At 35.0% G+C, this 27158-nt stretch overlaps 1 protein-coding gene across 1 annotated transcript in view; it reads right to left on the bottom strand.

Moving 5' to 3' along the window:
• Positions 1-24896, bottom strand: part of LOC117337506 — a 30849-nt gene extending 5953 nt beyond the window's left edge. Inside the window, exons 1-5 of the mRNA XM_033898515.1 lie at positions 24499-24896; positions 18752-19777; positions 6325-6454; positions 4100-4265; positions 420-1344 (exon numbers count right to left, since the gene is read on the bottom strand). Of these exons, the coding sequence (XP_033754406.1) occupies positions 420-1344; positions 4100-4265; positions 6325-6454; positions 18752-19692 (2162 nt within the window). The 5' untranslated portion in view covers positions 19693-19777; positions 24499-24896. The remainder of the gene's footprint in view (positions 1-419; positions 1345-4099; positions 4266-6324; positions 6455-18751; positions 19778-24498) is intronic.
• Positions 24897-27158: the final 2262 nt, after the last annotated feature.

The following is a 27158-nucleotide window of genomic DNA, read 5'->3' as shown; positions in this document are numbered from 1 at the left end:
AATAAAATGGCTCAGAGAGCCTCCCAAGCCTAACAGAAGAGCTTGATGACAAGTAACAAGTAAAATACTATAGCACGTGCGTTATTTCGTGTATCGAGTATTCCGTTTACTAACGTAGATTCTCGTCAAAGATTTGTATCATTGCAGAAAATGGGGACGTGGTTAGACTTCATCTCTCATTCGATATGTCTACACAACCACATACAGTGTACCAACCAAAGTTCAAAATAGATAGATAAGATTGACACTAAAAAATGTTTATCATATAACACTTAAAGGTTCGAACAAACCTCTTTGTACTATTTCTTACTATTGATGATATTATAACAATATTTTTGGACTTAATGCTTTGAAATAAAATAATGATAATAATCATCTTGAAAATAAGTGATTTGAAATATAAAAATCTAATTTCTTACTTGAAATGAAGTGTCTTCTTGAGTCCATTCTTGCCGATGAAGGGTACAACATATGTGACCACCCAATCGTCGACTCGTCCGTCACACTTAAATGTAGGACGAGTCCAATATCCGTCTTGTACACTAGGGGCGAAGTAACCCATGGGGTAATGTTCGTGTTTAATGGTGCTAGTACCGTTAATATCAGACCGGACCAGATTCTTCATCCTGTACTTGAGAACCCCCTTAGTGTTCGTTTGCCAACGTTCTTTGATGACTCGATACCAATCAGCATCGGTGTACCGCTCCTTCAGACCAGCCGTATCTATTGCATAATAATTGCCGTCTGCCTTGTAGGCTAGAGGGCCGAAGAACTCTCTTGCTTTGCCATCCATATCTTCAAACACATACGGCTCGTAGAATATACCACTTGAGGCTATTTTGAAATCGGACATGACATTGGAGATGACTTCACCAAATAGATGGTCATAGTGGAGTCGACCACCGCCTTTCATGTATCCGAAATTTTCATCTGGTGCGGTGTTTTGCATAAAGTTGCTAAGAAAGTGGGAAATTCGCAAGGCCATTCTTGCTTGGTTTTCGAATTGAGAGTCGGCGCCGTATGCTACAGATCCAGGTAGCTCCAATGCAGATGGCGACATGGTGTGACAGTTTGCTTTGGTCACCGCGGCTTTCTTCTTGAATATCTTCATCATTTTGTCAATGGATACTTCATCAAAGTTGGTGGAACGCTTCTTTCGCTTCTTTTTCTCCATCTTTTCATGGTTTTCGTCTCTACGCACCCGTACCTTCTCAATGAAATCACGTCCGTCTACGACAGATTTCAAAGCTCGTCGTTGTATGTTCTGTGTCTGGAATTGTCCAGAGTTTCCACCCTCGAAAGAAACTGGTTCAGTATTTTCCACCACAGGAGGAACTCTCAAAACTGTAATAGAAAAAATATCAATTTTGTATGATATGCATCAGCCATTGCTCCCATATGGCTCCACTATTAAACTCTACCATCATCTTACTGAGACACTTAAACAAGTTGTCGTTTGAAATGGGGTTGATTATGGGCTTATTCTATTAGTAGAACACCAACGAATCTTTCAGTGTCAATATCAGAAATCCATCAGTTCGAGCTTTTTGAGTTGTTGGGTTGACGTTTGCGATATTTATATTCAGCAAGTGCGTTTATCTGAAGCTAGCCCAACTGTCAGGTTTATCCACCTGCTCTTTGTAACGTTATCGATAATCTTATAATCCCCTTACGTTTTCCTATCTGGCTTTTGTCAATTACTCACATATTCCTATCTTACTATCGTCTTGGTGGTAGGAATTTGTTTATCTATTCCTGTATTGTTTTGTTATAATTAATATTTGTCATAACAAATTTAACAGTAACTTTTAAATACAAAGTAGACAATACTACCATATATATTTCCTTTAAATGCTGAAATGATTTTATTTGTGAATTTTCCGATACTAGATAGTAATATTCCTGCTTCTCTGCCTATGGTGTTTACACTCCCCAGTTGATTCGTTATTCAAAGGTTTGTTACCATTATCACGATTTCCACGAGAGATGTCGATTACCGACAGTTTGTGAGCCTTTTTTTTTGAGAAATTATCGAACAAGGTTTCGGGGAAAGCAAGTTGATGAAGACCATGGTGATTTTGTCGATGTCATAATCTCATTTGGAAACATTTTATTTCCTTTCGCGATATCAAGTCAGACGTGTTCGATGTTTGTTGATATGTCTAGTGGTTCCTTTAATGGCCCACAGCAGCCGTCATGGCAACTGTTTTAGTTAAAAGAAGTTGTCCGTATTTTGTAGGTTATTGCCATGGTAACATAGTAAACAGCACTTGTCAAGATTAAATGCCATTTTGTTTCTCTGGAAACTGTTATACAAAAGCAGTAGATTTGTCACATACCTGTATGGCCCATATCAGCCATTTCCGCAGACGTCTGGCTTTTGAGACAATAAACATTCCATAAACAAAACACGTCTTACAGGTAAACCCGATAAGACTGACTTCCATTCCATGTATCATGTTTCAGTTAAAACTGGTAAAGTATAACATTTATGACTGCTCCAATGTGTCTTGACGTGTGTGTAGGAGGAGGGAGGGGAGGGGGCGTGAAGGTGAATGTGTCAGGGCCCTTTTTATTAATGACCCTGTCACTGTATTCCGGCATCAGCCGCGATTAAATAACATACATTCCTTAAAGCATGGTCTGGTGTGGTCTGGTCTGGTCTGGTCTGGTGTGTTTCGAGTAACAAATAAGTTTTAGATGGTGTTTTTAGAGTTAGTTTAAGAGTTTGTTCTTTGAGCAGGAGTTGATAGGGTAGGTCTTATCAATAGAGAAGCATTAGATTTGATGTGCTTATTTTAGATAGTGTTTTGAAATGCATGGAGTAGTTAAGCTTATAGTTTGAGTCGTAATCTAATTATATATAATTAGGAATAGTAAGACACTTTTTATTGTGCAGTTATTTTCTTCATTTTGGTTACTTATAAAAAATATTGGAGTGGATTCTATTTAATCTACTGGAATTTATCTGACTGAACTCATTTCTTATTAACTTTGGTAATTATGTCCCCCGTACGAAGGGGGGGGGGGGGGCATATTGTTTTTGCTCCGTTTCTTCTGATTTCTTTAGCAGCCGAGGCTTCCGTCAATTTTCTCAGAAACTACTAAGAGGATATTCCTTAAACTTCACAGGCATACTCATTAGGGGCGGGCGTGTTTACACATGTTTTCTCACAATAAGAAATCCAAAATGGCCGCCAGATCCCATTTCCGTTTTTGGATTTCGGGCTCTAATTTCGGTAAAAACTGGTACATAGATTTTAGGGATGCCGAATAACGTGGTGACATTTTTTGGAAATTCTTGGTTGCCGTGGTAACGAAATGGAGACATTCTGATTGGTGGAAATTTAGATATCGTCTGATTAAGGAGAAAAATTTCCTGAATTAATGTAACGATGTAGTTTCAGAAGAAGTACAGAGAGTGATAAACAGTTACCTAACTAAATCATGATAGGTTCAATTCAAATACATTTTGACAACGCCGGTAAGGAGAGATTATTGACACAGAAAGGACTACCTACAGAGTATGGATACAGCATGGTCTGCTTAAGGGGCTAAATGAAATATGGCCATATACCTTCATAAAAATAACTATCTTTCATATTTGAATATAATATGACAGGACTATAGTCATTTCTCCCCTACAAATTACCTTGTATGTATAACATTTTATATTATTCATGCATCATATTATTTTTTTGTTGATATTTTGGGCGGAGAGAGGTAGAGAGTAGTCTGGGTTTTGTTTTTTGAATGACTGATATGGGCCATACAGAAACGTGACAAAACTGTTTTAGTAAAACGGTTGACAGAGAAGCAGTATGACATTTTATTTTGAAAAGTGCTGTTTTCTAAAACTATTGCCATTAAAATTAGCCACAAAACATGCACAACTTATTTTTACTATAGCAGTTGCCATGACGGCTGATATGGGCCATCACAATTGTGTCACCACAATTCACATTTTGATTTAACCCGGATTTGCGGTTGTCGTCGATGAAGCAGAAGACGCTTGCTCGTTCAGAACACCTGGTCTTATTATGTACACGTTCTGCATACAAATCTATAGTCCTGTCTACATATTTTGTTGTATACTTACAGTCTGTACGAATACATTCGTAACTTTTTTGGAACTCCTTCTCTGTAGCTTTCTCCAGGTTTGTACCCATGTAGGGACCCCTCTTATACCATGGGTAGTGGTGCCCCGATTTGCACTGACAAATGTAGGGTCCACGTCTAAAGCCGCGACCAGTTTTGTGCTTGCACTAAAATTTGAATTGAAATGTTGCTTTAGATATTTTAGGGAAGACATGTTTATGAACCGAACAAAATACTGTCACACTGTCGAAAGTTTTTATTTACATACTAGTATATGTTTTCGAAATAAATTGAGAGTTAGACACCGTATATCCAAAATAAATTAAACTACATCATACATCTATCTCGTCCTTCCAGGTCTCGTCAGTAGGGCTAAGGGCGAAATAGATTGACATATATGTCAACATCTGAATGATACGGAAGAGCATTAGGGCCATGAAGCAAAAAAATTAAATTCATTTTTTCATGTTAATAACTCGAAATTTTGACTTACTAACTCGAAATTTCGAGATAATAACTCGAAATTTCGACTTAATAACTCGAAATTTCGACTTAATAACTCGAAATTTCGAGATAACTCGAAATTTCGACTTAATAACTCGACATTTCGAGATAACAACTCGAAATTTCGACTTAGTAATTCGAAATTTCGAGATAATAATTTTAGTTATGGAGATTGGTAATGCACTAGATTTAGTGAAAAAACATGTTTCTCTTAATGCACTGATGAAGTTGATTTCCCATTCTTGTGTATAGATATGTATGTGGGAGGCCACTTAAAAGGGGCCAAGAACTAAGAAGGCTTATAGTAAATTGATAGTGGAGGTAATAATGACTATAAGGAGGGGCCTTTCATCTATGTTTTCAGTCTTTGACAAATCACGGAATTACAAGTACAGATGCTATCGAAGACTTTGATTAAATGAATTTAACAATTCTGCTTAAAACTTCATAAAAGTTGAAAGATGGTCACACATGTACCTGTATATACACGTCATAATGTGGTAACCTAGACGTTGAATAAATTAATCGCCTGAAGATGTTGAATTTATATTTTTCAACTATATATACATATACATACAGTGCATTCCTCTTAATATCATGTCCTATTTGTCAGACAAAAACATGATATTTACAGTAGTGTGACATTAGGAGAAACATGTTTTTTCACTAAATCTAGGGCATTACCAATCTCCATAACTAAATTATTATCTCGAAATTTCGAGTTATTAAGTCGAAATTTCGAGTTATTATCTCGAAATTTCGAGTTAGTTAGTCAAAATTTCGAGTTATTATCTCGAAATTTCGAGTTAGTAAGACGAGATTTCGAGTTAGTAAGTCGATATTTCGAGTTAGTAAGTCGAAATTTCGAGTTACTGAGTAGAAATTTCGAGTTATTATCTCGGGATTTCGAGTTACTAAGTCGAATTTCAAGTTATTATCTCATCTCGAAATTTCGAGTTACTAAGTCGAAATTTCGAGTTACTGAGTCGAAATTTCGAGTTATTATCTCGAAATTTCGAGTTACTAAGTCGAAATTTCGAGTTAGTAAGTCGAAATTTCGAGTTATTATTTCATCTCGAAATTTCGAGTTAGTAAGTCGAAATTTCGAGTTCGAAATTTCGAGTTAGTAAGTCGAAATTTCGAGTTATTATCTCGAAATTTCGAGTTATTATCTTGAAATTTCGAGTTAGTAAGTCGAAATTTCGAGTTATTTACATGAAAAAATGAATTGAATTTTTTTGCTTCATGGCCCTAATGCTCTTCCGTAGAGTGAGGAGATGCAACAGAGCAATGTCAATTAATTCAATGATTTAAAAAAATTGAACATTTACGATCTCGTGATAGTAAGATTGTGTTCTCCAAGTAACGTCAGTAAGTGTAAACAGCGTAGATTCTGTGATAAGGTAAGCTATTTCAGCTCCGCGGTACGTTTGTGATGTGTGACGCTATAGAATGATATTCAGATAGGTTACGGTGTATTAGCATTTCCTGTAAGACTGCTTACATATATTGAGATTCTCAAACGAGTTGCGTCTTTGTTGCTTACTATATTTTCTCATTTATCTTCAAGCCTCATCAATTTATATCACATTTTCATAGTGAAAACTCACCTTGGTCTCCTACATCGACCACAATTTCTATACATCTATTACTGCTCTCTTCCCAACCTCCTATCAACACCCTGTAGCCATTTTAACAAAATGTATTCATATAATTTCTTACCCCGGTAGTAACGGTTTTACATCTTGCCACTCCGCAAAGGTAGCATGGCTCAGGGTTTCCGATAGACGATGGGCACGCGTTATAATCCACTTCCTGGAAATGCATATCCATGGTGACTACGCCAACGAACCTGTTGTAATATAGATAAAGTAAAACAATAAGAACAGTTTTGTATTAAATCACACCACTTTTATTAGATCGGGGCCACGATAGCTCAGTCAGTAGGAGCTTCAGCTGGGTAACCTGAGAGTGAAAATTCTAGGTGCGTTGTTCGTCGCTCCCTACCCGAGCCGATCAGTGCTGTTGTGGTTGCGTCCTTGGGAAAGACGTTTTACGCTAATTGCTCTGGATGCGGCGGGCATGTTGTCCAGAGAGGAAGTCACTAAATACTACATGGAGACCTCGCCTCAAAATGGCCCTGGCTGTTCACGGGGCGAAAAACCAAACAAACCTAATACTAGATTAAAAATGCGTTCAAATACTTGGACTCAATCAGACTTTAAGACCTTGTTCCATTCCTGCCAGAGTCGAAGATTTATATGACGAACAATAAGTGTTTGGGAAAAGAAAGGTTATGCCTACCATATAAATCAATGTCGCGTTGTCAAAGTAAGAACCAATAGGTGTTTCGCCTACTTTGAGAATTCTACCACAATATACGGGTGTCATTAAACTCCCAAGCCATGAAATAATCATTACATATGTTCAATGATGTTCAGTTTATGATACACGTGGAATAGATTCTGAATGCGTTTTGATTGGTTGACACGGTGACCTTTGACTTGGACTATTCGTTTAATTGCATGGTTCAATGCGTATTGATTGACTAGCACTTGAAGGCCGCTTCACGGGTCGCGAAAATGATAACGTACAAAAAATAGTTCGCGGTTGTTTTTGTCATATTTTTAAATTTATATATATATGTATAGGTTTCTGTAAATCAAATGCGTTAAAATCAACAAACTTGCTTATTTTTTCTTATGATTCGTAATGAAGTTAATTGTTATATTTCCATAAATCTCCGAAATTGTCAGGTTTTTTTTTGCATATTGATTAGCGGCATTTCACTTAAAGTCATATCCTTACACCAACCTGATATCAAGAAAAGAGAACACCTGGACACAAAAACATATCAATTCATCCTCAGAATAGCTTTTCTATTGTGGAAGATACAGGTCACACAAACACATGGATGTTATACATGTTTATGGTATTTCCTTTACTCTCGTTAATTATCTTTCCAAAGTTACACGAAACACTCGCTAAAGCTTGTGGTTTTTTTTTGTAACTTTCTAACTCGAGAAAAAGAAATGCCATATACAACACAACCACTTGTTGTGTAGCGTGGTTATAGATATCAAACAAAAGATCTCCGTTCTATTTAAGACGTTTTCCACAACTTTTTATAAATAAATAATGCATAATCACTCAACAGATATATTTATGTATTTCTTTATTTTATTAATCTATTTATTTTTCAAAAATACACCAAGTCAGTTACGTATACGATTCGATTGTAACCTGATACCCATACCCGATACCCACAAGGTCGATATGTAAAAAAGTTTTGGCAGTTTATGTCCCACGACGGAAAAATATATAGAATTTATCTTATTTGCATAATAATAATTGGCATATCATTCATTGTGTTTGGCGTCATCATAAACTTCCAGATTTATACATTAATATTCACTACGGGAGTCCCGCTTGACATTTAATCAATAATAACTTCTGGCAAGCTTTATCACACATATTAATGACCGTATTATCATTCGTAGTACGACTCGGTCATATGACACTACCCGAAACCAAGGCAACAGCAATTACGATACGCATACGTTAGAATATGAAGGCTCCTATAACGCATATTGTTACCAGGCATTTGGTAACGAAGATCTAATGTAAAAATACATAATGTAGGAATACAAATATCTACTGTAGTAATACCACTATTTAATGTAGTAATACCAATATTTGATGTAGTAATACCAATATGTGATGTAGTAATACCAATATTTAATGTAGTAATACCAATATTTGATGTAGTAATACCAATATTTAATGTAGTAATACCAATAGTTGATATACTAATACCAATATTTAATGTAGTAATACCAATATTTGATGTAGTAATACCAATATTTAATGTAGTAATACCAATAATTAATGTAGTAATACCAATATTTGATGTAGTAATACCAATATTTGATGTAGTAATACCAATAGTTGATGTAGTAATACCAATATTTGATGTGGTAATACCAATATCTACTGTAGTAATACCACTATTTAATGTAGTAATACCAATATTTGATGTAGTAATACCAATATTTGATGTAGTAATGCCAATATTTGATGTAGTAATACCAATATTTGATGTAGTAATACCAATATTTGATGTAGTAATGCCAATAATTGCTGTAGTAATACCAATATTTGATGTAGTAATACCAATATTTGATGTAGTAATACCAATATTTGATGTAGTAATACCAATATTTGATGTAGTAATACCAATAGTTGATGTAGTAATGCCAATATTTGATGTAGTAATACCAATATTTGATGTAGTAATACCAATAGTTGATGTAGTAATGCCAATATTTAATGTAGTAATACCAATAGTTGATGTAGTAATGCCAATATTTGATGTAGTAATACCAATATTTAATGTAGTAATACCAATAGTTGATGTAGTAATGCCAATATTTCATGTAGTCATACCAATATTTGATGTAGTAATGCCAATATTTGATGTAGTCATACCAATATTTGATGTAGTAATACCAATATTTGATGTAGTCATACCAATATTTGATGTAGTAATACCAATATTTGAAGTAGTAATACCAATATTTGAAGTAGTAATACCAATATTTGATGAAGTAATACCAATATTTAATGTAGTAATACCAATATTTAATGTAAAAACACCAATATATATTGCAGTAATTTCAATATCAATGTACTGTAGTAACACCGATATCATTTATAAAAGTTGAGCCGAAATGTCAATGCTTGGATTGGATAACAATTGAAAAACATGGTGGAAATTAAACACGATGGCGAAAATGTTTTGCTATGCTAAAACATTTTTAAATAGTATGATAAATGTTATTTGACTAATGATGAATATAAAACAGCTTATTCGTTCTCTAGATCTCGTCAGTGATGTGGGGAACCAAAAAAGGGAAATGTGAAACTCGAAATGGACCAAAACAAATATAAAAATATAGACGGGGATTGTACTTACACTGTAATTTTAACATTTTTTTATATTATTTTATTTATTATCATTTTATTTTATTTATAGAATTGGACCCATGTTTTAACAACGTCATCAAAGCCCTTTCCCAAATAATTACAAAACATTTGGCAAAACAGTAAAGGTCATCAATTAAGTATTTTTGTAACATCTTTCATCGAAGATTCAAAAGCAAGGAAGTACAGAAGAAAATAATGTTATGCATTATTAAATATATTGCTGTTTTTTATAAACATGTGCACATTTCTGAATATACTGTAATTATATTTGTGTCTAAGGGCAGATGTTCATTTCCACAGAGAAGCAACTCTAAGTTAATAACTCAATATTTCACTGTAAGTAATATACATATCTGTATTAATTGAATATACATGTATATCATTTTTGTTTTGTATACAATATATCAAGCACTTCACGATTAAGAAACATGTAAATGTGAACTCTAATTATGAGACAGTGTGTTTGCAGATGTATACATGTATTTATTTTGAAAATTAAGTTGTGTTAAATTAGACGATCCATTTGCCTTGTTTTACGATTTGAAAAGCAAAATAATGTCGACGTATCGCCGTTTTTGTATGCCATTTTTAAAACGAAATCCATTTTACCATGTTGATATCATCAGCTCTCATATTTTCCGACAGTTTAAAGGCATTATATCTGCAGATGTTGTGACTGAAAACTATCTGGTGAAAGAAAATACATAATGATATTTATCATCTCATGTAGAACACATTAAGTTAAAACATTTTGGAGATGAGACTCCGAAAGCAGTCCAAGCACACAATTAACATCAGGTACAAGACTGACACATTTTAGTATATATGGGATCTGATATGGAGAATCAAAACGTGTGTAAACCCTGGTCTGATGAATCCTAATAATAAATCAATCCTTTTAATTTGAAAGACGTATATTTTTAAAATAAAAGTTTCCAAGCATATCATGTCCCCAGTTCAGAATATACAATAAACTATATCTACAAATTTCAAAAGGGGAAAAATGGTGTAAATACTCCCAATTTAAAAAAAAAAAAAATTTTGACACTCCCTTTTGGATTCAACAGTTTGGGTCCCTAGTGTCACTGAAGAGACCTAGATAGACGAAACAGCTGTATGGTTAATTGTAATACTCACCATAAGGTTTATAATTATTTAGTGGTGTTAATACCCAAGGGTGATACCTATTACTAAGTTGATACCCAAGGGTGTTATCTATTACTAAGTTGATACCCAAGGGTGTTACCTATTACTAAGTTAATACCCAAGGGTGTTACCTATTACTAAGTTGATACCCAAGGGTGATACCTATTACTAAGTTGATACCCAAGGGTGTTACCTATTACTAAGTTGATACCCAAGGGTGTTATCTATTACTAAGTTGATACCCAAGGGTGTTACCTATTACTAAGTTAATATCCAAGGGTGTTACCTATTACTAAGTTGATACCCAAGGGTGTTATCTATTACTAAGTTGATACCCAAGGGTGTTACCTATTACTAAGTTGATACCCAAGGGTGTTACCTATTACTAAGTTGATATCCAAGTGTGTTACCTATCACTAAGTTAATATCCAAGCGTGTTACCTATCACTAAGTTGATACCCAAGGGTGTTACCTATTACTAAGTTAATACCCAAGGGTGTTACCTATTACTAAGTTAATATCCAAGGGTGTTACCTATTACTAAGTTGATACCCAAGGGTGTTATCTATTACTAAGTTGATACCCAAGGGTGTTATCTATTACTAAGTTAATACCCAAGGGTGTTACCTATTACTAAGTTGATACCCAAGGGTGTTACCTATTACTAAGTTAATACCCAGGGGTGTTACCTATTACTAAGTTAATACCCAAGGGTGTTACCTATCACTAAGTTAATATTCAAGGGTGTTACCTATCACTAAGTTAATATTCAAGGGTGTTACCTATTGCTAAGTTAAAATTCAAGGGTGTTATTTATTTGTGTGTCTTATGTACAATACTTCTTATGTTAACTTAAAACCATGCACACTTGAACCTTAAATCATTTAAATGTAGCAAAATCCCCATTTGTACGTCTCGAAAAATCTGTAACCGAAACCTCGACCGATTGGTATTACATGAAGTCGTTCTACACGCAAAGAAAATATGGAAAATCGATGGTGTTGGCTATTTGAAAAGAATAATAATGTATATAGAGAATAAATAATGGGGTAAAACCGTGTTGTCTTTTGTTATGTTTTATTGTTGTACTTCGTCTATGCGGTGGATTACGATATGCATGCGACACCTTAAATGTAATTACCATAGACGTAAAACAGATTAAATTAGAGCTCCGATGTAGGTAATATTACAAAAACAAAATATCTTGGACTGGTAAACAAAACTCAAAATCATTGAAGCGACAGGCACGTCGTTAAATCGAAGGCGAAATATGCGCAATAAAACAGGCGGGAAAGAAGCTGTTTCAAAAGGATATTGGTCTATCAAGCTAGAATGTGCCATGCATTAGATTTTAATTAGTTTGAAGCAAGTGTATTTAAAGATATATATTGTGTACATCGTTTATGAATCCTGATTTGTAGTATATCCTAATGTAGCAACATTAATCTCACACTTAGATCTCTAGATCTGTCTTTCATTCTTGTTATTCTTCTTTGCTTTTCTTTCTTTCTAATCATTATAAGTATACAGTGTCGCTATCACAGTATTTGTAATATATATTTGTGGAGAGGGCTCTTTATAATATGTTAAAAATTTGTGCCCAATCCAATTGTGCCTTAGCAATAAAATACGTTCAAATCAAATCAAGCTAGATTTAAAGCCATATAATCTCACTTCTAAGAACCAGGGTAATTCAAACGAAACATATTAAAAGAAGCATCAAATTCGTCGAACAAAAAGAAGGTGCCAAATGCACGTCTTAACTTAGAACAGATTCTAAACAGATGATTTTGATACATGTTTTTCAATAAGTTAATAATTATGGTGTATTAAGTAAGGATATAACACATTGTGGTACACAGGCAATATTCCTTCACGTGAAATTCACGTGAAAAAATTCATGTGAATTTCACGTGAAGAAATATTGCCTGTGTACCATCTACAAGTATTTTCTGTTTTCTTTCCATTTGAAATGGCGGAAGCTAATAGAAATAAGTGTAAGAAAGAAATGGTGAACTATAATGGAATACTTTCTACAAAGAGGCTTTGTAATATGCATGAAAGTTGTTTATTTTTTAATAAGAATTATATATTCAAATTTATGAAATTTAAAAAGAAAAACTTTTTCTGGTTCATTATAAGTTAATCAATCCATATCATCCTTGTACATTAAAATTTCCATACAATTATGGCACGTGAAACATGAAGCAATCCAAACACACAATTAACATCAGGTACATTCGTGTGAAAAATGTTGAAAAAACAAATCATATTTGGTATCATTATATAAAATTTGTCATTATTAAAGTAGTAGTGTTGTATGGTAATTTTGTCATTTGAACAAAACTGACACCACATTTGTTACTGCACAGCGACACGAGCGGCTATCAACACAGTGTTATGTGCCATCTCGGTCCAGTGGTTTAAAAGGTGATTAGCTTAATCACTCGATTAATGAAAATCTCATTTCTCCTTTTCTGTTTGACAGGTATGAAGAGACTGACAAGTGTTATAGTTTCCTGAAATTAAAATTTAACTTAGTTTTACCAGAAATTTTATCAGTGTTTTAAAATTGTTAATAGTTGTGATTAGCCTAATCACCTTTTGATTTGGTTTGTTTTTGTTTAACGTCCTATTAACAGTCAGGGTCATTTAAGGACTTGCCAGGTTTTGGAGGTGGAGGAAAACCGGAGTACCCGGAGAAAAACCACCGGCCTACGGTCAGTACCTTGCAACTGCCCCACGTAGGTTTCGAAATCGTAACCCAGCGGTGGAGGGCTGGTGATAAAGTGTCGGGACACCTTAACCACTCGGCCACCGCGGCCCCCTAAATCACCTTTTGAACAGCTTGGGCCAGATGAATAGGTTTAATCAATAATGATTTATTCAAGGCCACAAAAACCTATATTTTTTGTGCTTATTTGATCATTTGGTAAATTACGATATTGTAAATGAGGCAATACATGCACGAAAGGAAAAATATGTAGATAATGTATTAAATGTTAGATCACATATTTGCAGCCCCTCAAGGTCATATTTACACGTACTCTGTGAAAGTGACTCACGTGACTCACGTTATTGTTGGCTATTGACTTACCCCGTACAAGTATTTACAGGGTCGGTTAACGAGAATAATAACAGGTGAGAATTGCCTGAGGCTCTTTGATGTCACGCTTCCTTTCCTCAGAGCCCGAACTCCTGTGACCTTTAACGTTCGGGCGGTTATGGTTGTGAATGGGTTTGAATGACATTTTATGTATTCTAAATTAAGGGTTCAAATAACCATGAACTTTGCGACCATTGATGTATTATATCATGCTATTTGTCCCCAATACAATACAACAATAAGGTCAAGGTTTGCGTCACGGGTCTATATAATCCAACAGCCGTTAAGTTAACTATATACACATAGCAATGTATCGGAATCACAGTGACTATTGGGAGGGTTGAGGTTTGTGATAAAGCTACTTTGAGACAAGTTTGGTATACCTAAAATTTAGGTTTTATACTTTGAGTTCAGGTTTTACACTTCGAGATAAAGCTGTATGATTTGAGTTAAGGTTGCAGACTTCGACTTAAAGTTATAAACTTTGAGGTAATGTTTTACACTTTTACAATTCAAGATAAAGTTGCACAATTAGAGTTAAGGCTTTACACTTCGAAATAAAGTTGTATAATTTGAGTTAAGGTTTTACACTTCGAAATAAAGTTTTATAATTTGAGTTAAGGTTTTACACTTCGAAATAAAGTTGTATAATTGGAGTTAAGGTTTTACACTTCGAGATAAAGTTGTATAATTTGAGTTAAGGTTTTACACTTCGAAATAAAGTTGTATAATTTGAGTTAACGTTTTAAACTTCGAAATACAGTTGTATAATTTGAGTTAAGGTTTTACACTTCGAGATAAAGTTGTATAATTGGAGTTAAGGTTTTACACTTCGAAATAAAGTTGTATAATTGGAGTTAAGGTTTCACACTTCGAGATATAAAGTTGCATCATTTTAGTTAAGGTTTTACACCTCGAGATAAAGTAATATACTTTGAGTTAAGGTTTGATATTAGTTAAGTTCCGTACAGGTAAAATTGATTGACTTAATAACACGGGTACTTTTATCGGCTATTTTACAAACTTTAAAATATCCATTCATTTTGATTGGCTTGATTCAAATGTTAAATTATGATAACAACAATACAGTACTTTATCTTTCCCAGCGATGCTACAAAGAAACACTAACTTTTAACATTTTGTACATTATTGCTACTTTTATCTAAGTGGGATAATCATATTCATCCTGTTAACGTACATCATTTCATATTGCAGTTTGCACCACTCAATGGCCTAGTGGTCAGTCATGCATGACATCTGTAGAATAAGGCGCTAGATTATATCACTCAATGGTCTAGTGGTCAGTCATGCATGACATCTGTAGAATAAGGCGCTAGATTATATAAGTCTGGGTCTTTATAACACTTAAACGCTGCAATAGCGTTTCCTCTTATCCGCTTTCACAAATGCAAACTTTTTCCCCGTCGAATGATATGTATCTCGCTTTAAAGGTACAATATTACTTAGTTCCCATCATTCGTACGAAAAAAAACAGTATTCTACCACATTTGTTTTGAAAAAAATGTTTCAGACGTAACCTGTAAGTGTGTGTTATGTTAGAAATATGCAACTAGGACGAGAGGAGCTGAAAATGTAAAGAACGCAAAGAATTACATTTTCCATTAGTTTTGAATTCATTCATTTAAGCAATGAACAGTGGTTTAAATGAAATGTGTTTCGAAGCAATAGTTATGTGATTTACTGTAGTGATTCAATCTGCTAGTATTTCATACAGGATGTATTTTTAGATTTATTATTAAGTAGAGTCGGCGAACATCAGCGGTTTTCACTGGAGAAGCACGTGACAGAAGGAGTACGAACATAATATAAAGGTTGTTTATTGTTTTCTTTCTTTCTTTTTTTATTTTATTTATTTATTTATTTTTTGTGAACATTATTATGCGGACTCTTATTTGTATCCTTTAATTTTCATTTTCAATATATTATTTTTCTCGATTTTATTCTGACCAAGAGAATCAGAGCCCCTTAAAAATGATAGACACATTTTGTTACAAGTTATAAAAACTATATTATGGTTATCAGGATTAAAGTTATAACTACAATATGTACGTAGGATCAGCTTTTGTAGTCGACAGTACAAGCGAACTATAGGTATAATGACTGTCTGCTACCTAGGGCACATAATGGCATTAAGTTACCCTATAAACGTCTTAAAAGATTGCCGACTCAGACATTTTTATTCCAATAAAGAAAAAACGCTTGTGTGTATATAAAGGCAAAACCCCGTCGATTTGATTTTACACTGATGCATATATATATTTATGTTCTTAAATGGACAAATGTCAGATGGCCATGTTCTTTTCAGCTTATTCTCGCACGACAATGAATAGAAGATGACACCCAGAGGTACGATCACCTTTACTCTAAGTGATCTAACAGAGCAATGGAAATGAATATATAGGTCATGGCTATGTGCTGTCAAGCATTAGGATGAACTTTTCTTTATTAGACTAGTTATAAATATGAAACGTAATCTAGACGCCATTGAAAATTTGTCAGACGAGCAGGAGTAAAGCTAAATTTATGTTTAAGATTTTAAAAAAAATCAAAATATGAGCCTTCTATACAAATAAACTGAGATTCAAAAATGTTTAACCGATCATTTGATACAATAAGAATATTAAGTCAGATTTTGTCTAGCGTGACAATGAGACCTTTTAGCATCATAAGGCTCATATTTGACACATTTAGCCCAAAGTTGTTTAAACAAGTATTTTGTATTTGAATGTAAATGTCTAATTCAATTGTACTAGAAAGCGCTTATATTAGTATATGCATTTCCAATAAAGTAAATTTGCTTCATACGCGAGTTTTTCCATGCCCTGACGAATGACATGTATGACTATCCTATGACAAAATAGAATTTTAAAGCATCGACAATGGTATGAAGTTTCCGTTCTGAGTTCAATTCAAGTTTATTCCTTAGGCCTTTCAGCCCATAAGAGAAAATTACAACATGTGTATAGATATAAATGCATACAAGTACGTACAATTAGATGAATACAATGTATATGACAGACGGAGAGTGATCATAATAATAATGGTATTTTCAGGATAATTCAGACATATTGTATATGGAGTTGCTAAACGTTTACAAAATTATATTCATTTTGACTTACAAGGAATGTTTAAGGTCACAAGGGAACCGATAGTTTGAAAAAAAGTATACATTCTTCCCTGGAGTGCTACATTAAATTGCAGTTAACGACACTTATCCTCGCTATACAGACCGGAGACAGACGGCTCGTGCAATGATACGGTTGTGAAGCAGTTGAGTAACCCAACAAACCTCTTGTCCAGACACAAGATATTGTCTGGCTCTTTATAATTTAAGATTTACGGGCTTAGTTTTTATGGACAACCTGCATACTCAGAGATTTTGTTCTTTATTCTTTAAATTAGAACCCCCTGTTGCATATAACTACAAAATTTACGACCCTATTTATTTTCGATGGATACTATTATAATATGTGGTTTTGTTCTAGTTTCTTTGCGTAAGCGTGTCCAGAACGCAATGATTTTATCTTTTGCGGTTTTTTTTGGCTCTACACTTTTCATGTAAATTCAAAGTTCGGAATTTCCAGTGACGTGTATATACCGCGGTGGCCGAGTGGTTAAGGTGTCCCGACACTTTATCACTAGCCCTCCACCTCTGGGTTGTGAGTTCGAAACCTACGTGGGGCAGTTGCCAGGTACTGACCGTAGGCCGGTGGTTTTTCTCCGGGTACTCCGGCTTTCCTCCACCGCCAAAACCTGGCACGTCCTTAAATGACCCTGGCTGTTAATAGGACGTTAAACCCAAGCAAACCAAAAGTATGTACCGCGTTTATGACACTGTATCTTTGTTCAGGATTTTTTTCGAATTTTACCAGCATTTTACAGGATAACATATTTGATCACTAATTTATTGCGAAAACGTCACACAATTATAAAAAGTTCGACTATTTCAAGTTTCAAGATACCTGAGTTTACTATTGAGGATTTTTTTTATTAAACTTCACGCTCTAACAAAGGACCATAAATATTTCGACAATTTCGAGTTTCAGGGTGATTCAAAGTCAAGGTTAATGTTACTATTTTTAGAAAACCTTTGTCTGCGTTCTAGCGACATTACCGATATTGTTCAAATTTCACGCAAGTATAAAGGACCACAATATCGTGAACAATATGGAGTTTCAAGGTTGTTGGGTCAAGGGCACAGTCACCTTCACTTTTTTTTAGATTTTAAATGAGATGTTTTAATGCTAGAGCTTGTACGCCAATGTCTGCCATTATAGAACAGCTGTATGGTTAATGTATATTCATTATTCGGCCTACACGCTGTCTATTACTACATTATTCATAATGAAAGGTGATATTCACTCGGGTGGCTTTTATGAAGTCATTTGAAAGTTAGAAGTTACTGGGTGGTAAGATCGGCTAATGGATGATTAGCCCATAAGGTTTAATTGTGTGGTAAGGTTTACTGGTAGACCCCCCCCCCCCCCCCCCCCCCCCCCCCCTCCCCTCTAAAAAAAGTTATTGGGGTACGCTTTACCTGTATTTGTTTAATCTCCAAGGTTTCCTCTAAACATCTAAATTTCATCAATAGTGGTATCGATTTAAAATGTGTGCATCATATATTTACTAAAGTGAAATGGTCTTAGGGAATTAGATGTTATGTTTATTTAACTATTTACTGTTAAAGTAGTTTAGGAGTATTTAAATTTTCGGGGTCGCCAAACTTGAGAGCAAAGCAGAATGAATGAAACACATCAAAGCCTTCTCAAAAATAGAGTAAACTTATTATCTAGAAAACAATACCTTCTACAATAACTTAGGTCTTAACTTGAGTTAATAAAAAAACTCTTTGTGTTCATTATGATATGTTTTGTTACTTTAACTAATTACCTTGGTCTTCGCAGATGAGTGAAGTTGGAATATCTCGGCATGTAGTCTACAATTGGGGCTGCTGCACTTAAAATCCAATAGTTCGAATCCCCACAGTCAAAGTACGGATCAGTAAACCGTACAGGAAGGAGTCGTTCATCCTTGTCGCTCTGTCCGGGAGAGTTGGGACCGAAGAAGTTGGTTGTCTCGAATTCGTCATGGATGAATTGACCCGTAACATTGGAATATTTTAATTTTACGGAATATGTGAATTTTAGAGTCGAATCTTCATCAGGGGTTATATCCGGAAGCCAGAATTGGTACCAAGGGCTCATCTTGTACGCTTCACTCGAATAGTTCATGTTTGTACCGGAACCAATATCCTTAACAACATTCGTCCTTCCGGTTGGCTCTCTCAAGATAACGCCCATATCAAAAGTGTCGTCTGCTCGCCAAGATTTGGCGGCAAACAGCGGAAGCGTGTTGTTGAAATTTAAATTCGTCATCCAATTTGGATAGTAACAGTTGTTATCAAAAGCAACCATACTACCGTTGAAAACATCTTTGTTTCCGTTCATGTCAGCAGTCACGGACATAAATATCTGTAACCAATTTGGTTGGATATTAAATGACTCGGAACTGTTCATTTTCTGCATGATGTAGCTATAGAACATGGCCCGGTTTAGCGCCATATTGTGCATCTGAACCAAAGCCGTTCTATTTTTGTAATAAATCTTACTCCTAAGTTCATTGAATTTGGGGATTTGAGAAACAGTATTCCTGGGTAAGGTAAGATCCGCTTTTGACTTAGCTCTGCAGTCCGAGTTCTCGATAAGATCCATCTGATTTTGAACTTTCGAGAAGTTATCGCCTTTGATCCATCGGAACACACTCTGACATTGATATGTCAGGAGAAGAGATAGCATTAAAAATCCAAAAAAGCACCATTTGTCGTTATCCATCTTTCTGGATTAATTCAAATTCACACATAAAATTCAAAACTCTGACGTCATAAGCATATCATTCGTAGAGTTACTGCATCATTTCCTAAAATAAAAACAAGAGATCGAACGAATTATTTTGAGACATAGATAGGTTCTTGAAATCTGTGACGTCACTCTCTTAAAATGCAAATTCTCCATTATTACCATATAGTTTTTGCTTTGATGACAACACCCCCCACCCCCACCCTTTTTTTTTCTCTCTTCAATTTCAACAGAAATGTAAATTTGGTTGAATATTTTACGTACACGACACACAACCAGAACAACAACAACAACAACAATAACAACATCAAAGACGACCAAGACAACTACAGAGACGAAAACAACATTTCCATCAACGAACTTTATAGCTAGACATATCTAATACAATGATTGTCTAAAACATCACAGATATGTAATAATGTTAATCAACATCCTTTGTGATGTATTCTGATTTCAGTAGAAGTTGATGTTAAAAGGGTAAATACTTATTTAGTTAGCCTATATCAGTTCGTTTATCATCCGTGACTCAGATTATAGTGGAATGAGAATGGTTACCAATGTAATATTTAAAGTATTTTACATTTTAAACAAAGAATAGTTGATTCATGTATGGAAAAACATTTTGAAAATCTTTTTTTTTTTTTTTTTTTGTTTTTTTGTTTTTCAACAATTTTTAGTTTAATTCAAAACTACCTTTCCTCACTAGATTTGTATGGCGGTTGTCGTCGTCACCTAGATTTGTATGGCGGTTGTCGTCGTGACCTAGATTTGTATGGCGGTTGTCGTCGTGACCTAGATTTGTATGGCGGTTGTGGTCGATGAAGCAGAAGACGTTTACTTTTCCGGAACACCTGGTCTTATTCACCTTGTAATATTTTCATGCGTCTCCATCCAAATCGACATCTTGTTTATAATTTGCCCTCTTTTTTTATTATGTATATGCTCTTTTGAAATTATCCAAAATCCACTTGATTATATTCTATTCTAAGTTTGCCGTTTTGTATCTTAGCACCACTGACGAGTCCTAGAAGGACGAACTTGTTGTACGGTGTAGTTTTATATTCATTAATCGATATATGTTGTATATCCTAATTCGTCCTCAAGGTACTATTCACTTGTGGTCTTTCGTAGTTTTTTCCCAGAAGGTTATTTACATTATCATGTATTTATACTGTTATCGCTATCATTTAAAACACGTTAGATACTCGGTCCTGCGCTTATAATGAGTTATTTGACAGTTAATGGATGTAGGATCCAAATGGCAAGGAAAAACATTTTTGTTCAACTAGGATTCACATTTCAAAGCTTAAAACTTAAGAGAGAAAACATAAACAAGAACAAAAAAATCCAACGTGCAGTTGCTATACAAAAGCATATACAGGATAATATTTATATGTGGCCACGTGGAAACTTTGTTTGTGTTTCCAGTTGTGGTTTTTTGCAACCGTATAGACTAGTGTATGAAACTCTGTGATGATACATAAATACAGGCCAGAACGACCTGCGATATAATCATACTCAACGCGACTGTGAAGAGAGAGAGAGAAAAAAATAGATAATATCAGTTTTATATTAGACTTTGACAATGGAAGCTTTTTAGGGTAATATATTTCCGGAATGTCACGAGACCTTTACTACGTCAAGCCCAGTAGAGTGTGTCGGAATTATAGGTTTGAGATTTGGCTCAATGTGGCCTTTTGACGTCTGAAAGGGGTTGGGCATCAGAGCTACAAAGGAATGTATAAACAGTAAAACACGAAAACCATTAACGCAAAAATGCAAAGGAACAAAATCAACAACACCGCAAACATCAACAACACTAACACAAAAATACCCACGAACCAACACCAGCGAATCAACAAACATAGAAAACATCAGCAACACCACAAACATCAACGTCACCATCAATACCAACAACACTGTAAACATCAACAACATCGCAAACACAAACAACACCGCTAACACCGCAAACGTCAACAACACCGAAAACACCACACCCAACAACACTGACGCAAAAAATACACAGGATCAAACAACAACAAACACCGCAAACACAAACACCGCAAACATCAATAACACCGCAAACACCAACAACATTATAACCGACAACACTAACGCAAAATACACTGGAACAAACATCAATAACAGGGCAAACACCAACAACACCAAAACAACACCGCAAACACAAACAACACCGCAACCAACAACACTAACGCAAAAATACACAGAATCAATCACCAACAACACCATAAACATTAACAACACCACAAACACCAACAACACCACAAACACCAACAACACCACAAACATCAACAACACCACAAACATCAACAACACTAACGCAAATTTTCCACGAATCAACACCAGCGAATCTACAAATATTTCAAATATCAACAACATCACAAACATCATCAACATCACAACCAACAACACAAACGCAAAATACACAGGATCAAACATCAACAACACCGCAAACATCAACAACACCGCAAACATCAACAACACTAACACAAAAATACCCACGAACCAACACCAGCGAATCAACAAACATAGAAAACATCAGCAACACCACAAACATCAACGTCACCATCAATACCAACAACACTGTAAACATCAACAACATCGCAAACACAAACAACACCGCTAACACCGCAAACGTCAACAACACCGAAAACACCACACCCAACAACACTAACGCAAAAAATACACAGGATCAAACAACAACAAACACCGCAAACACAAACACCGCAAACATCAATAACACCGCAAACACCAACAACATTATAACCGACAACACTAACGCAAAATACACTGGAACAAACATCAATAACAGGGCAAACACCAACAACACCAAAACAACACCGCAAACACAAACAACACCGCAACCAACAACACTAACGCAAAAATACACAGAATCAATCACCAACAACACCATAAACATTAACAACACCACAAACAACAACAACACCACAAACACCAACAACACCACAAACATCAACAACACCACAAACATCAACAACACTAACGCAAATTTTCCACGAATCAACACCAGCGAATCTACAAATATTTCAAATATCAACAACATCACAAACATCATCAACATCACAACCAACAACACAAACGCAAAATACACAGGATCAAACACCAACAACACCACAAACATCAACAACACCACAAACATCAACAACACTAACGCAAATTTTCCACGAATCAACACCAGCGAATCTACAAATATTTCAAATATCAACAACATCACAAACATCATCAACATCACAACCAACAACACAAACGCAAAATACACAGGATCAAACATCAACAACACAGCGAACACCAACATCACCACAAAAATGCCCAACACCCCAGACATCAACAACAATGCAAACATTAACAACACGCCAAGCATCGACTTCACCATCAACACCACAAACACCATCAACACCACAAACACCAACAACACCACAACCAACAACACTAACGCCAAAATACACAGGATCAAACTCCAACAACACCACAAACTCCAACAACACCACAACTAACAACACTAACGCCAAAATACATAAGATCAACATCAACAACACCACAAACTCCAACAACACCACAAACATCAACAACACCACAAACATCAACAACACCACCAGCCGTAAAATACGAAACAACACTTTCACCACAAAAAACCGCACGAACCTACACGTCGCCAAAATTCAAACGGCAAAACACCAACAACGAAATCTATAGGACATTACCATCAGTCTCTGAAATGTTTGACATGGACGACTTAACCCAATGGTTTTAGCGCTTAATATGGACGTAAACGGTGAGTCAAAACTGCTTTGAAATGTGGGATTGTAACATACTTGTCACGTGACTCAGACGAAATTACAGTATCGACCAAATGATGCGATTACTAATATAATCACTGAACAATTTATTCTATATTTATAAGCTCGGGGGTCAAACAGGGTATCGGTGGACAATCTAGTGACCAAAGAGAGCCGTCTGGTTAGAATATATACACGAGGGTCAGTACTGGCCGGGTAGTGGACATTGGCCTTGCTTGCTCGTTAGGCCGTGAAAAATAAAGACAAATATTTGCTACACAGTAGTTAAATACGAACGAGTGGTCAATCCACTCGAAAATGAAAATAATAAAGAGACTAACAAACACGGTTTTTGCTGGACGTTCAGCTCCAACTAAGACAAACACTGTCGCAGTTTAGATAAGATTTTACTTACTCAGTACATGCCAGTTTGTTTGGTTAAGCACGGGCTCTAATAATGAAACTAAAAGCTTGACGTAATTTTTCACGTCTGATGAACGAACTGATTTAAGAATATCAAAGTGAATAAATGGTTTTAATTTGCATATTCTGGTCGTGCGAAACAAGTTTAGCTTTCGTCGATTTTTCATATTAGAATAAAGTTATCAATTATTTTTTCTGAATTCAAAATTTATATGAGATGTACATGTCCTTATTTACAAAATAAACATATAATCAAGTATATTCTTTTCCAGAAGCACAAATGAAATTCATATTCATATTCTTCAACATAATGTATGTTCCGTATCGCACTATTGAGATACACGACCGATGATCTACAGTATACGGCAATGCGACTAATATGAACAGGGCACAGCATATATCAACTGTTTATCTAACATTCAATAAATATATTTGTATACCAATATCGAAACATCAAAATATTCATTTAATCGCTGTTCAAGTGTTTTATCAGTATAAATGATATAAAATTATCTTTTGGTGTGTTTTGTCTATCACTTACCTGTTTGAAATCATATATGCCCCATTTTGGCTCCACGGCGCTGGTTGAAGATTTTACTCCAGTCAGGCATTTAAAAAAACATACCTCATTTCGATATAATCACCCATTGCACTTTTTATTCACTATTTTTTCAAAACGTATAAATCCAGAATAGGTAAATTTCCGTTCACTTAATCCAAAACAAAAAATCTTAAAGTTGGGATTATTTCTCCCTCGCATGAATACATTTAAAATGTGTAAACAGGCTCTCGCGTTCAAATAACTTCTTCCGTAAACTGAACTGCGTCTGGTTTAAAACGAGAGCACCTCGATGGAAAAGCGATACGCCGAATAAAGATAAGTTCATCCCAATGACAAAAAATACGCCCTTCACGGGTGGACGGTCGCCCCAGACAAAGAAGGCTCGCTAACAGTCTTGGCCTCGCCAGACGATATATTTACATGTAGACGTTAGGTTCGTGTGTGTGTAAGCTGTGTGTGTGTGAGCAAACACGTCCGCAGCTTCAGTGCTTGGAATTACATATAGATAGCTTACGACAGACAGTTTAGATTTTCAACTTGGGATAAGTAATACCGGTGTCTGTTTCAACTACTTGGAAAATTTAACAATACTCGAGCAATTTTGGTTTTATTATTGCAATTTCTCCAAAGGATAAAACGTTATTTTAACAGCATATGGTGTTTAATTTGGAAGTAATCCACTTTAATTTTTTTTAAACAGGCTGAATCATCTACATGTATAACAATTCTTTTTTATCGTGTTTTCGTGTTGCGGGTATGCAATGGAATAATTCCTCACAATCGGGATCACAGGGACGTGACGCGATTAAATTCCAAAGCAAGTGTGTACTAAGAACATTTTATAATACAAAATATACACTTATATGACCAGGAACAGGGATTAGAAATTTGAGTGAAATCCCTGTGTCGGATATCACTCCGGTATTTTGCGTGTATTCTTCCTTTAAGGGAATTTCCGATTGGAGTCTCGTATACTTAAAAACCAATATTTTTAGATAGATAATTTGTTAATTCTATAAACGTAAACTAATAATTCTACTTTTTTAGCATGAATTAAAAAAAAAAGTTGAATGAATTGTACTTTTAGCCAGTCTCTGCATATTTATCAAGTTAAAGATTTGTGCCAGATGCACAGTAAGCTCACTAACTTTTTTCATAAAATGTTATTCAACATCTACGATGATGCAAAAAAAATAACAAAAAATAACAACAAAAAAAACCAAAAAATCATAAACAGTTTTACGTTCAAATTATAACCGTTTTTTAACAGACCAGTTTTGACAGAAAGCGTGCATTAAAAATGTGTCTTGTGATTTTTTTTTTTTTTTTTTTGCGAGGATGAGACAGGGATACGCAACCCTTAATGTGGAAGAGAGGTTTCGTTTTTGAAGTGCATTTGATGGTTTGGTTGTGTTTTTGAAGAACCCGAATCAAACCAATAGGCTTTGTCTAGTAGGCGTGGATTTGGTTGTCCGTACATGTACGAGACATTTGTAATGTGAAACGCGGGAGGGAGAATGTTCAGAAAAGCACAGCAGTTAGTTCAGATACCGACACAACAAAGAGTGTTAATTTCAACAATTGACTCGACAATATTGACTGTGACTATGTGTATATTGTTCGTGAAAAGGTGTTTGTCACCTTCAGCCACAATGACCGCAGTGACGGACAACCTCTACACGTTGTACCTAAATATTTGTGTAAAAACACGCTTAGGAAAAAAAAATACTTGCTAGGATAAGTGCAATGTTATGGTATATGATTACCAATTAACGAAGCAATTTTTGAGTACTTATAAATCATATTGACGCGTCCAAATATTACGAAGAAAAAGTATATATAAACAAGAATTTATTCATAACTTTGTTGATTGGAAGATATTTTTTTTTGTCAATTTAATATTACTAATACTGACTCATCTTGCTTAATTTTTTAAACATTAATTATATTTAAAACGCTATTGATACGTTCTAAATATATGCTCCTTAGTCGTCAACAAGTGTATTACTTGCCTTCATATCAGCTCTGACTAGCTGTTTTTAAAGTGGAAACAGCCTGTTAGAGCTCAAGGCTGTAGAGGTGGTAGAAAAACAACTAAAATATACACACTTACTCGATCGCGACGCGGTGAAAAGTTGAAAGTACTAAAACGTTTTATATAAAAAAGTCTTTACAAGGTTATTTCTTCAGGCCAAAAAAAACATATTTTAATGCGTTTTTCACTTGTAGAAAAAGTGCTTTCAGGTACAAAAATGCCGTTAATTGACCCGATTTTTTCTATCCGCTACCACAGGAGAAACACGACACGAAAAAAATGGGCGTTTCCCCTCCCTCGCTATATACATCCGGGTCACAATGCGTTACATAAAACCAAACATTATAAGGTTTAAAATAAAATAAAAATGGATGGGGGACAAATTGAAAAGTAAATTGCTAAACTCTACTCAGATCGTTGCAAATCAAATGTACCAACTGGGGTCCTTTAGGGGGAAATATGACGGGCGAAAAATACATGGCAATTTGCTGGGATGAGGACCCCAAAGCTAATTATTGATTAAATTGTCGTGATTTTAATTTATTAAACACTCAAGACCCCTGTTTTGAATATATGAATGTGTTTAAGGACATGTAAGAAGATT

The sequence above is a fragment of the Pecten maximus genome, chromosome 11, assembly GCF_902652985.1.
Source record: "Pecten maximus chromosome 11, xPecMax1.1, whole genome shotgun sequence".
NCBI lineage: Eukaryota > Metazoa > Mollusca > Bivalvia > Pectinida > Pectinidae > Pecten > Pecten maximus.
This window is presented reverse-complemented; position numbering and strand designations above follow the sequence as displayed.